The sequence below is a fragment of the Lolium perenne genome, chromosome 2 (genome assembly GCF_019359855.2).
Source record: "Lolium perenne isolate Kyuss_39 chromosome 2, Kyuss_2.0, whole genome shotgun sequence".
NCBI classification, from domain to species: domain Eukaryota; kingdom Viridiplantae; phylum Streptophyta; class Magnoliopsida; order Poales; family Poaceae; genus Lolium; species Lolium perenne.
In genome coordinates, this window is record NC_067245.2 from 70,274,368 (window position 1) to 70,286,649 (window position 12,282).

At 52.0% G+C, this 12,282-nt stretch overlaps 2 protein-coding genes across 2 annotated transcripts; one reads left to right on the top strand and one right to left on the bottom strand.

The window, feature by feature from the left end:
- The first annotated feature begins 207 nt into the window (after window positions 1-207).
- LOC139835507 (uncharacterized) lies at window positions 208-1,786 on the top strand. Its single transcript, XM_071825364.1, has 3 exons — window positions 208-319; window positions 397-556; window positions 1,593-1,786. The coding sequence occupies exons 1-3, from the start codon at window positions 215-217 to the stop codon at window positions 1,784-1,786; spliced, it is 459 nt and encodes a 152-aa protein (XP_071681465.1). The 5' UTR covers window positions 208-214.
- Window positions 1,787-6,571: 4,785 nt separating this feature from the next.
- LOC127332889 (uncharacterized) lies at window positions 6,572-10,279 on the bottom strand. Its single transcript, XM_051359219.1, has 4 exons — window positions 9,859-10,279; window positions 9,318-9,720; window positions 8,738-9,192; window positions 6,572-8,522 (listed from the first exon to the last, which is right to left on the bottom strand). Exons 1-4 carry the CDS (start codon window positions 9,947-9,949, stop codon window positions 6,868-6,870), a joined length of 2,604 nt encoding a protein of 867 aa, XP_051215179.1. The 5' UTR covers window positions 9,950-10,279; the 3' UTR covers window positions 6,572-6,867.
- Window positions 10,280-12,282: the final 2,003 nt, after the last annotated feature.

Below are 12,282 nucleotides of genomic sequence, written 5' to 3' on the forward strand. Positions count from 1 at the left end.
ACTCGCCGCCTGCCGAACCGCGTATCAAATGGACGCCGAAGGAAGAGGAGTGCCTCGCCGAAGCTTGGATGACCGTGTCCACGAACGGCATAATCGGGGCCAATCAGTCGTTCGACACATATTGGCTTCGAGTGAAGCGAGCGTACGAGGAGCGCAAACTCGTCGATCCCTACTTCAACAAGACGAACATGAACGTGTTCCGGGAGACAAGGCAATGGCCACCCATTGGGGGCTCATGCAGACGGCGTGCAGCAAATGGCACGGCATACAGGAGGAGTGCGAGAAACGGCCGATCAGCGGCCACGACATGGAGCAAAAGGTATGCTCCGTCGACCCTGCATCACCGAGGTACATCGTCGTTAGCTGACCCGCATCGCCGTGCTCTTTTTTCCCCAGCTGCGCCGAGCTTTGGACATGTACACGGACGACACCAGCCTGCAGTTCAAGTTCCTCAACGTCTACGCCCGCCTCGAGAAGTGCGAGAAGTGGAAGGAAGTCCGCACGACCCTGTCGAAGAGCAAGACCGAGCAGTACAACCCCGACGCTCCGGCGGCAAGCGCGCGGAAGGGCGCCCTGAACTCGGCGAGAAGAAGCTCAAAGAGCTCAAAAGACGGGCAATCCCGCCGACGGGATGCGATCGTCGATCGACAAGTGCTGGGCCGACTTGAGGACGCACGCCGACGGGAGGAACGACAAGTTCGACGGCAGTGGCGGGAGATGCTCGCCAACCAAGGCGTCCGGATCGCCCGCTCGAAGACGACGGCGGCGGCGAAGAAGAGGAACACAGACTTGGCGTTCCTCATGGGCGGCGGCGACATGGAGCGATGGACGAGGAGACGAGGAATTGGTACCAGGGCCACCGCAACGACATCCTCCGAGCCACTCCGGCCGGTCCTTCGTCGTCTCGCCGGCTCATACCTCGTCTTCCTCACCATCTACCTGCCGATCGCGGGCCGCTTCGACGTCCACCGCCGCTGGTTCATCATCCGCCGCCGCAGCCGCTTCGGCCACGACGTGTGAGGAAACCGGTCCGTCGGACAAGCCGCGCCGGCCGGGATCGCCGACGAGCTCGTTTCCGTGTAATTTCCCTCCGATCGCCGATCCGTGGCCGATCCTTTGCTCCTTTTGCCGATCAACTGGCCGTACTTGTAGCGCGGGACGGCGGTTTGTTTGAATTTAAACTCTATCCGCCGAACTCCGGGTGGACGACTGGAAATACGGTACTCCCCACGCCTTAATTTCGTCCAATCCGGAGGTAGTTTCGTCCGGATTTGGGCGTGGGGAGCCCAAACGAGTGGGGATGCTCTAATGTGCACATCAGGCATCGCCTGAAGGCAATCTGGGTGCGCCGGCCTATTAATTTTTTTCGCTGGTTAGAAAGAAGTGCAATACTGTTTGGTTCGGGGTTTTCAGCTTGTTATCAGATACCAGCGGCACCTCAAATCGTTAATCATGTTTGTTTGAGAACCTCCATAATCATATGCCGTGTAAACAAATCATGCCGCTAGTCTCGGTTGTTACCGCCCACACCCCCCCCCCCCCCCCCCACCGGAATCAAATTACGTTACCAAACAGCTCTTCCTCAACCTTAGCTCCCCACCTCGGGCTGATCTGCTCCGATTCGTTCGACCAAGTCCTCCTCCTCCGCCGCCAGAATCTCTCCATCAAGTCCTTCGCCGCCGCTGACATCCATCCCCACTGCCAGCCACATCCATCCCCGCCCGCATCTTCTGCCGCCTGCCCCAATAGCCCCTGCTGCCTTCTACAAGATCTCCTGCGGGCCTGAGAGTTCGAGCTCATGCTGATCCATCCCCCACCCGAGCTACGCCTGCCGATCTACTCCTCCAGCCAAGTCCACTCTGCCGGCTGTCGCCTAGTGCCCTACTCAACCTGGTCAGGTTCTGTTTACGTCACAGAACCGAACCAAACAAAAGTGGAGTTTGTCCTTTACGGCACCGTTACCCTCCCCCCCCATTTGATTGCATTTGCATTATTGTTACCATTTCTGAATCAAACACGTCTGCAATACTTTTTTTTTGTACTCAAACCGAACACTAGCTTGCTGGTTGAAAACTCTGGTCCATGGGCGAGGATACGCAAGTACGAACCCCTGCGTTGACGATCCACAACTATTTTCCAAATTTGAATAAATTTTGATTTTAAGAAAATTTGAGTTAAAACAAATTCTGGATTTAGAAAAATCATATATATAAAAGTCCAGATTACAAAATTATTCAAATTTGAAATTAGCTCAAATTTAAAAATTGAAAAAATGCTCGAATTTGAAATTTGCTGAATTCAAAAAGAATGTGCAAAATAGAAAAAGGAAAGCCAGAAAAAAGGAGAAACAGAAAAACCAAAAAGAAAAAAAAAACAAGAACCGACAGAACCAGAAAAAGAACCGAGAAAAATAATATAAAAAGAAAATGGTACGAGATGGGCGTGCAGACGTTAATCTGTCCCGCAGCCTGGCGGGAAATAGGTATTTGCCGCGTTAAGCGTTGAATAGGATATGCCGCACGCGAGCGGGTGATAGTAGTCTGCCGCTTGGACGGCGGGGGAGGTTACTGGAGGACCGTAGGAGCTGCTACTCTGGGCTATTAGGCTGAGAGGATGTCACAGCTAATATGGCAAACCTTTGTTCAGCCCAAAGCTTTCTGGCAAAACAGCCCGTTCTCTCAGTCAAAGGAAAAATGTGGACTGACAAGCCGAGGCAAATTGGCCAGAAGCCACAACCACACGGCCCATCTATCCTTGATAGTTACTTGCTGCTGACAAGCCGAGGTTTTTCTTTCCTAATAGGTTTGCAACTTGAAAGCAAAACACTGCGGATACAGCATACTGGTAGACTGTAGTAGTTTACAAGTTAAGCACCAAAAAAGCTACTAGTGGCCAAGTGTCACCAATCAATAATAACAGCTCATGTTTAGCAACGATAAATAAGAAGGTAAATCTCCTAAGCGAGGTAGCAACACTGTAACATGTAACAACCTAGTACCACCTGTCTTTCCCAAATATCAAAATCAACTAATCCCTGCAACTGGATGATGGTCTTAAAATAAGCAACAAAGCCACGTCTCAACCGATGTTGGACACCTCCGAAGAACAGCTGCTTTGAAAGGACCCTCTTTATCGACGCGCCAACGAGAGGAAATCAATGGCGAAACTTGGTCGGTCCCGGGCTCCCGGCAACTGGATGCTGGTCTGAACACTGGATTTTCGTGGTCGCCGCCGTGCCAAGACAGCTTTGCGTTCCCTCTCACTTCAGTCTCAGCCTGCAACTCGAGTTGGACGGTGCGGCAGCTGACAAGGGCATCTATTCCTCGGTGCAGCCACCGAGGAGGATCATAAAACTTCATAAGTGAAGAAAAAGGTTAACTGCCGGATAAGCTGCGCGCTCAGGCACTGACAGTGCGCATAGGTACGTACGTACGGAGTACAATGCAACGGAAAGCATAACTCTCCCGCTCGGATGGTTCAGGTCTAGAAAGCCGATCGACATGCCAGACGGTTTGATTTACCAACAAGTTGCTGTCAGATGGCGCGTTTTCGACTGAATTCGTACTGCTGGCCCCTCTGGCGCGATTAAATTCTAAGATAAGATGGCGAATTAATTCACATCAAACTCCATTAATCCCCATCATTTCAGTGGCTCCTGCGACGAAGCTGCTCCGACGAACTAACTACCCGATTCTAAATTCCGTAGGGCCGGCAGCGATCCGAAATCTGAACCTGAACATGCACTGAACTTCTCGATTCTTTGGGGTAAACGTCTGGGATTCAGCGAGCTGCATGCAGCAGGCGCGACAGGGATGCGCGATGCGATGTGCTTTACAATTGCTTTGCTTGATCGGGCAAAAGTTTTGCAAACGAGAGAGATCAGGCGAAGTTGGATTCCGGAATGCGTATGACAAGACCAACCCTTTCGGACAGTTCACCGTTTTCTTGTCCTAGTATGCACGCCTGTGGCCTGCGACGGCCGACGCGTCTCTTTCAGGAAAACCGGCGTCCAACTGACCGATCGGCGATTGACCTGGATTATGTTATGTATGCATATAAGCGCCCGGTTCAAGCTACTAGTACCCAACTAATCATTCGTGTGCGCTCTTCACTTCACCGTTTCGGGGAAGTGAGCTCCCCATGCTCGACACGCTCCAGTCGACAACACGCTACCGTGAACTGAATGGTTTCAGTTTGTTGGTGATTCTTTGGAGCGCTCTGATGTCGACAACTCTGATTAATATATGTGTCAAGAAAACTACGTAGAGCTGGGCTGCATAAGGCAAAGAGATTGGCCTTTGGTGGATGCGAGTGGTACTAGTTTTGCAATCCTGCTAAACCATGTGTGAATTCATTTGATCTTCAAGTATGCAAGTTAAACGTGACGCAAAGTTTTAAATCCCCCACTTCCCTTAGTCCGGTGATAGTATAAGGTTTTTATAAAGCTCTTAACTTCTGTCAAACACGACACGACTTCTAAATTCGTAACGAACGCAAGGATTTATTACTAGATAAAAAATGAATTCCCACTTATACAAAATAGATGAGACCCTATAAAGCATGCAAACAAGGTTGGTCCACTTCGAATGATAACATAAATATATAGGCATGCCAAGCTAAAATAAGTTCATGGGATATGGGGTATCCGATACTTATGGACTAATTGGAAAAGCATAAGTTGTATGTCTGACACTGTATATGTTTTTTTAACGGAGGCAAAAGATTTGCCTCGTTCTATTAGATAAGGAGGAGTCATTACAAATGTTTAGCACCCGCGACGACCCAAAGTTTGGCTTTGCTCTTGATGGTCTCGAGAAGAATAGGAGGAGGAGTGGATCTCGTAAAAGGCTATTTTGCAGGACCTAAAATTGTCTTTTTTTACTCAAGTCAGAAAAAATTTCATTTTTCGCGAAATGTTGTGTGTGGACATACAATGTCAGGATGTACACCTAGATTTTTTTTTAGATTTTTTTGACATTCCGAAATATGTTTTTTAAACAATGGGTGCATCTACACCTATGAGTCAAAAGTGATATCCGCTCCTCTAGAACACTTTTTTAGAATCTCTAGAACACGTTGCTGATGTTCACTTTTTATATACTCTCAACATTTTTTTGTTCGGTCCATGTATTCAAACACCTCACATTGCATAACTTTACTTGCTGTCTATGAGTCTTTCTTCTTTAGCTGGTGTCTTGAGTTTTCACTCCCCGATTGGCCATGTCAAAGCAACAAGACTGTAGAGTCGTACGCCACGGGTCCAGGATCTCGACACGTTCAGTCCCTTGTGTTTTACCTGAGAGGAACACGACATGTCTGATGAAAAGAACCGGTCCTGGGACTGGGTGGAGCAGAAGAAAAAACTGTGGCCTGACATGAACAACGTACGATGGCGCCACCACCGGTTTGCCACTCCAGAAGGACACTCGCGAGTGCCGAAGAAGCAAAGAAAATGTTTTGCATTTGGATAGAAAACATGTACGCCGTTCAGCCTGTCCGTGGCAAAAGAAAATGACAGGAATCCTAGGATATACTTGCGGTTTGCGTATTGACATAGCAAAACAAATGTTGAATGAGCTGTAGTAGCATATCTAGAATCGGCGCAAAAAAATTCCCCTCCACCATGGTTGCGTTGAAAAAAAAAGTTCATCATTGACTTGTGTGAGGATGCAACCTCTGGGCCATGTGGATGTCGGAGCGGCGGCTCTAGATGTTCGCATCCGCCGTGTTGCGGTAAGGTGCATAGGTGTCGGTGTCGGCTTTGGTTGCGAGAACTGGCGCAAAATTCCAGTGGTACATTTTGAAACTTGGATTCTTCAAGGCTTGCAGTCAACGAATTCCGAACAGTACAATATGAAAATTCTCATTTGTATTCAGTGGGACTGTGGAAGTGTGATGATGAGGGAAAAATGGGGGGATCCGATTCGATTCTGTCGTCTGGAGGTACCCTACACCTACAGTGCTGGCTATACCAAAATTCAGTGCGCCAATCAACTTTTAGCTCCTTATCACCTAGGAGTAGCCCCAGGCCACTCCTCCTTAGCCCACTTTCGAATCAGGAACTCGTGTGTTGTTCGTGCATCACAAACGCAGCAGCAAATCGGGTACCGCTGCAACTGTACACTGGCAATTGCACTTGCCGACTAACCAACCATTCCTCAAGCAGAAGAAGAATAAAAAGGTTAACATCAGCAAAGATATTATCCTTCTCAGGATGTTCCTGCTGTCACAGAAAAAAACTGGTAAGTAACCATCAGTAAAAACATAACACGGGACGCAAGAGATCGACGGTCCATCACATTCACCGGGAAAGACTTGGGCAGATATACTGACTTGGGCTTATTCTTCAGGTATGTGTCAACAGGAAAAATAAGATAATCCTACACAAAAGTGCAGAGGAGAGACTCGCAAAGGAGAGAGTTGGGCAGATATATTGACCGACAGCAACAGGCGAAAACTGAAAAACACCTTTCACATGCGGCTAACTAGCTACCCTCGCTGTCACAGTCTCATCCTTTCCTTTTCCGAAGCAATCCTGCGCTGGCAATTTGGCACCACAAGCAACCAGTAATAAAGGCAAACTACTCATCTCACAAAATATAAAGGCAACTACTTACACCCCTGTTGCATTTGGACAGGAACAGGTCACAAAGGGGTTTCCATCTTGCAGGGATCAAATTCTCTCTATGGTAATAATAGCTTTTAATTTAGACAGGAGATGAGAGGGGTGGATGGGATCTATATACAGGTTCTGCAGCAGCTTACACAGTTCTAGCTTCCCTACTACCAACCAACCACAGCAGCTGAAAGAATTGGATGAGCCAAAGCACAAAAGCCCCTAAGTAAGGTTACAAAAAAAAGGAAACCTCACAGGATTGTGCGGCCATTGGTCTTCATCTGTGCCTCTTCCCATGGAGGGTGTGCCTGTGCAGACCCCATGTCCAGCTCCCCTCCAAGCATCAATGCCGGGAGGCCACCACCGTTGGGTGTGGAGCCGCCCATTGTCCCTCCGATGCCAAGCCCAAGGAAGTCCAGAGTGGCAGCAGGCTTGGGACCGAACAGTGGTGATTGTGATTGCCCCATCATCGAATCTGGCAACCCTGCATTTGCACCTTGGTACGCAAGGCCAAGGCCAAGGCTGCCAGATACCATCGGCCCAGGCTCCATATCCATTAGCTGTTGATTACTCTGTTGGTGCCACTGCTGCGGAATGCTGTCGACGAACCTTCCCTGCGGTACCCTCGATGATGGTGAGTTATCCATGTACCTTCCCTGTGGTACCCTCGATGGTGGCGAGCTATCGATGTACCTTCCCTGTGGTAGCTTGGGCAGCGGCGAGCTATCGATATATCTTGCTGGTGGTAGCTTGGATGGTGGCGAGTAATCGGTGAATCTTCCCTGAGGTACATTGGATGGTGGCGAGCTAACGAAGAACCTTCCCTGCGGTAGACTGGATGGTGGCAGGTTATCGAAGAACCTTCCTTGAGATAGATTTGATGGTGGCGAGTTACTGAAGAACCTTCCTTGAGGTAGCTGCTGGCACGGTAGTCCTGTATCCATGAATCTCCCTTGAGGTTGCTGCTGGGATGGTTGTGTGGTATCCATGAATCTCCCTTGAGGTTGCTGCTGGGATGGTGGTGTGGTATCCATAAATCTCCCTTGAGGTTGCTGCTGGGATGGTTGTGTGGTGTCCATGAATCTGCCTTGAGCTAGGTGCTGGGATGGTAATGAAGTATCCATGAATCTCCCTTGAGATAGCTTGGATGGCATCGAGTTGTTTATGAACCTCTCTTGAGGTAGCTGAGACTGTCTTGAGCTGTCGATAAACCTTCCTTGAGCTAGCTGGGGTTGTCTTGAGCTGTCGATAAAGCTTCCTTGAGGCTGCTGGGATTGTCTTGAGCTGTCGATAAACCTTCCTTGAGGCTGCTGGGATTGTGGTGAGCTATCGATAGACCTTCCTTGCGGTGGCCTGGATGGGGTTGAAGAGGAGGAACTTGCAAGCCCAAACTCCTTCAAGAAAGACGTGCCTGCTTGCGAGGCTCCAGCCTCAGCTGCCTTCTGCAGGAGTGCCGTCGCAGACATGTGTGGTGCTGGAGGTGGAGCAAAGCTGCCAGGGTTGCTCGCGTTTGTCTGCGGGAAGAGGTTGGAGGGCGTACCAATCGCGAGGCAAAGGAAGGTAGGATCAACACCGATAAGATCGCGCAGCGATCTGCTCTGGGGAGTGGTGCTTGCTGTGGCGGATGCAAACAGCCCAGCAAACGTGCTAGTCGTCGTAGCTGGCGCGATGGAATTCGAAGCGCTGCTGACTGTGCCACAGCTGGTGCTGCTGCCATCTGTACCAATGGCATCCGAGGGCGACGGTAGGAAACACGGAAGCATCGGCGTATCGTTATCCGGCAGGCTAGATCCTTCCAATTCAGCGTTGTCGTATCTATCGGCTTCTTGGAAGCAAACATCTTCATCCTGCTTGTCTTCCTCCTCCTGCTTAAAGACCACAATTGGCTCCGCAGCCACCTTTGGCTCTGTAACATACATAGACCACAACAGAAAAGAACAAGTCAATCATCATTGTTGGCTGCTTGATCATAAGGCAACCCAAATCGGGAAAGAAACAAGCATTCCCCTTTTTGTTGCAGTAATAACAAATAAGATGGATTTGGGTACAAAGAATTTCCCCACATATAGCCTATTTATAGGTAGTAAGACAAGCACACTAGAGAATGCAAAGAAGACATACCCTCCAAATTTGGCACCACTGCCACCATTGGCGGCTGCTGCTGCTCCTGTGGTACCGGAGATGGCGGTGACGGAATGCGCTGCTGCGGCGGCGAAGGAATGCGCTGCTGTGGCGGTGAAGGAATGCGCTGCTGCGGCGGTGAAGGAATGCGCTGCTGCTGTGGGGACGGAATGTGCTGCTGCGGCGGCGAAGGATTGCGCTGCGGCGCCTCAGACACCGCCTCGACTCGCTGAGGCTCATCCACCACTGCCAGAGCAGAATTCTCATTTTCATCTCCTTTCTCCTCCTCATCTACCTTGTCCACATTCTCCTCTGGCTTCTCATTGTCCATGTTTTCCTCAACGTCGTCCAAATCAGGCGGCCGGGGAGAAGGCGGCGCCGGAACGGCGAGCACCCTGCCAGTCTCCTCCACGAGAGCGCCACAGAAGGCTCGATGCGTCACGAAGCTGTCCCGCCTGAATCAACGCAGCAGAAAACCGACCGATGAACGAATGAAACAAGGGAAAGGCAAACATTTTCGAGGTCGAGAGAAATGGGGAGAAAAGAAAAGGCAAGCTGAAAGCAGGAAGGAAGAAATTACCTGGTGAAGAGCGTTCCGCAGTCGCACCGGTACTCGCGGGTGCCGCAGGTCTTGGCGTGCGCCTTGAGGTCTGCCTGCACGGCGTAGCGCTTGCCGCAGCGCGGGCATGCCCAGCGCTTCTCGCCGTGCTTGCGGCAGAAGTGCTTCTTGATGCCCGTGAGGTCCCCGAGCGCGCGCGCGGGCGCGTGGTGCACGCACCCGGGCTCCGGGCAGACGTAGACCCTGCGGCGCGGCGGCGCGGCGCCGGGCCCGCGCTGGCGCAGGCGCCAGGGCAGGTTGTGGCCCCGGCGGTGCAGCTGCAGGTTCTGGTCCCGCTGGAAGCCCTTGCCGCAGACCTCGCACACGAAGCGGTTGGTGGCCATGAGCGTCCCCGGCGACAGCGCGATCACCTCCGCGTCCGGATCTGCAAGGGGGAAAAGAACCGACCGCCGTTAGACAGTGAGACAGACAACGCGCAAGCAAGCAAGCGCGCGAGGTGGGATGGATGGATGGATGGAGCAGTATAGGGGAAGGGAAAAGGGGGGAGCTTGGGGTCGCTTGCCTGGCGTCCCGGGGAGGTTCCTCTTCTTCTTGGGCGGCGCCGGCGCGGCGGCCGCGTCCGGCTGCTCCGGGTCCGTCGGATTGGGCGGCATCCCCGCTCGATCTGGCGCCACGGCCGCGGCTCCGCTCGGCCCGCCGCCCTCCAGCCGGCCCCTATCCACCCTGCCGGCCCTCGTCGGCGAACGGAGCGCGCGCGGCGGCGGTGGACGGAAGATTTCTTTTTTTGCCCCCTCCTTTCCGTGCTCGTCCTCTCGCAGCTCGCTCGCTGGCTGGCTTGGTTGCTTTCGATTGGGGGCTGGGCTGGGGGAGATGGATGGGAGTCAGAGCGGCAGCGGCATCGGCATCGGCATCGGGATGAGGCGCTCGCTCGCTCGCTCGCTGCGCGCTGGGTGTCTACTCCTACCCCGCCGCGCAGTGCCAATCCAATCCGGCACGTTGGCGTTCGGGTGCGGGGTGGGTAAGCGCCGCGCCGCGATGCGTGCGAGGCGGGCGCACGTGGTCACCCTGCGCCGTTTACTGCCCCGCGGGGACACCCTTTTTGGTGGCTAGCGCTAGGACCCTTTAAGCCCGCACAGCAAAGAAATATCGCCCGTGTCCAAACGCCCCTGGCCTCCATCATCATTACTGTTCCTTGTCTCTCTCTCCCCGCTGAATTCCATGTACGTACACGGTACACGTATCGACCGGCTGCTGGTACCGATACTGCGTTAAGAGCAACTCTACCATACCCTTTGTATCCTCGCGACCGCTTGTTTACCGTTTTAAATGAAAAAAAACCGTTTTAAATGGAATAAAAAAGGCAATGACGGACAACGTAAAACCGTTAAAAGTTTACATGTTTTTAAGGGGGTCGGTATATCCATCGCCCCAACCCGTAGATACAAAGGATTATGCCGGTGGAACCGAGCAGCGTTGAGGGGCTTGGTGTAGAGACAAGACGCCCTAGCCAGAATCAAGCAAGGGGTGTGAGGTCATGTCAACCTTCAGATGGAGATGAGGTCTACAGGGTGCGGCACGGACGAGGGGCAAGTGGGAGGGTCACGGTGGATTGGAGTCCACGTGGTCAAACTCGGGGACGGGGACCGTGCGACTCCCCACAACCGAGCTCGTGAAGGTTGCAGGGAACAACAAGGAGGAGCCAGAGGAGGCGGCAGCTGAGGTACGAGAAAGGTTCGCGCTGCCGTGAGCTCTGGTCGAGCATGGGGTCGAGGTATGCGTAAACATTGTCGACGGCAAGGAGGCGTGCGGCGACCATGGCTCACGAGAAGGAAGCAAGGGCGGAGCATACCCATACGGGGACACGAGCAGGAGCCACGGCCGGACGAGCTCCCAAAGGCGGCACACGACGGGCTAGGCTGCGCCCCGGATTCTCTGACTTGCTTCTTGCAGGGCAGAGAGCTACAGTACCTCTGCCCTGCCATCATTTTTCGGCCGTTGGATTCCAATCTGACGATTCAGGTGAGTTGCTACAGGGACCAATGAACAGTGTCGTCGCTACAGTGTCGTCTCTACAGTGTTTTGTCGCTACAGTGTTGGTCTCAATCTCTGCCTTTCATTTTCGATCCAAGGATCAAGATTGTCAGGTCAGGGTACTATACCTCTGCCTTGCTTCTTGCAGGGTAGAGAATCCGCGCCGGCTAGGCTGGGGGAGTCATTGGAGTCAAGGCATGTCATAGGTGCATCAAGTAAAAATTGGAAGTAGAGAAAAGAAAAGAAAAGTGAATACAATGTCTATCACAGAGAGGTTCTACTTATTATTAAGGGATGGATTTATGGTGTCTACTCTACTAGAGCGAATTTCACACCGAAATCACGTTTATCGTGCTATGTTAAAAGACGGGATCGTTTGTATCTCCTTGCATGCGTGCCGATCGGATGATGATGATGGCGATTCATGCGTCGTTCTACCTCTTGGGGCATCGTTTTTTATGGAGGTGGATCTTGGTGGAGTGGTGTTCATCTACCACGTTTACGTCGATGATTCTCGGCGGCGTGGAGCTGCAGGGTATTGAAGACGAGCGCGGACTGCTGGACGCGTGCAGGATGGTGGAGCTATCTGGCGTCATGGTGACATCGACGGCAGGTCTGGCAAGGTCAATGCGGTGATCCCTCTTGAAGATGGGTGCGAGGAAGACGGCGGTAGCGATTTCTGTGGCGTGTGCAATGGTGTGCGCTCAGGGTCCGCTTGACTGGTTGTGCTTCTCACCCGCCAATGGACGGCTTGGGAAGGCATTCAGTTTTAGATGATGTGCGTTGATGTATTGTCAGGGTACTGACCCTGTTCATGGTCACCCCCTTCATCGCCCTTATAGGTATAGCGAGTTGTCGCTGAAAATATGGCTTCGAGTTGATCTTTGTATCTCCCTTGTAAGGCTTTGCGAATAATTTAATAAAGAAAAAGCTGTGTGCATCATTTGAATTTAGA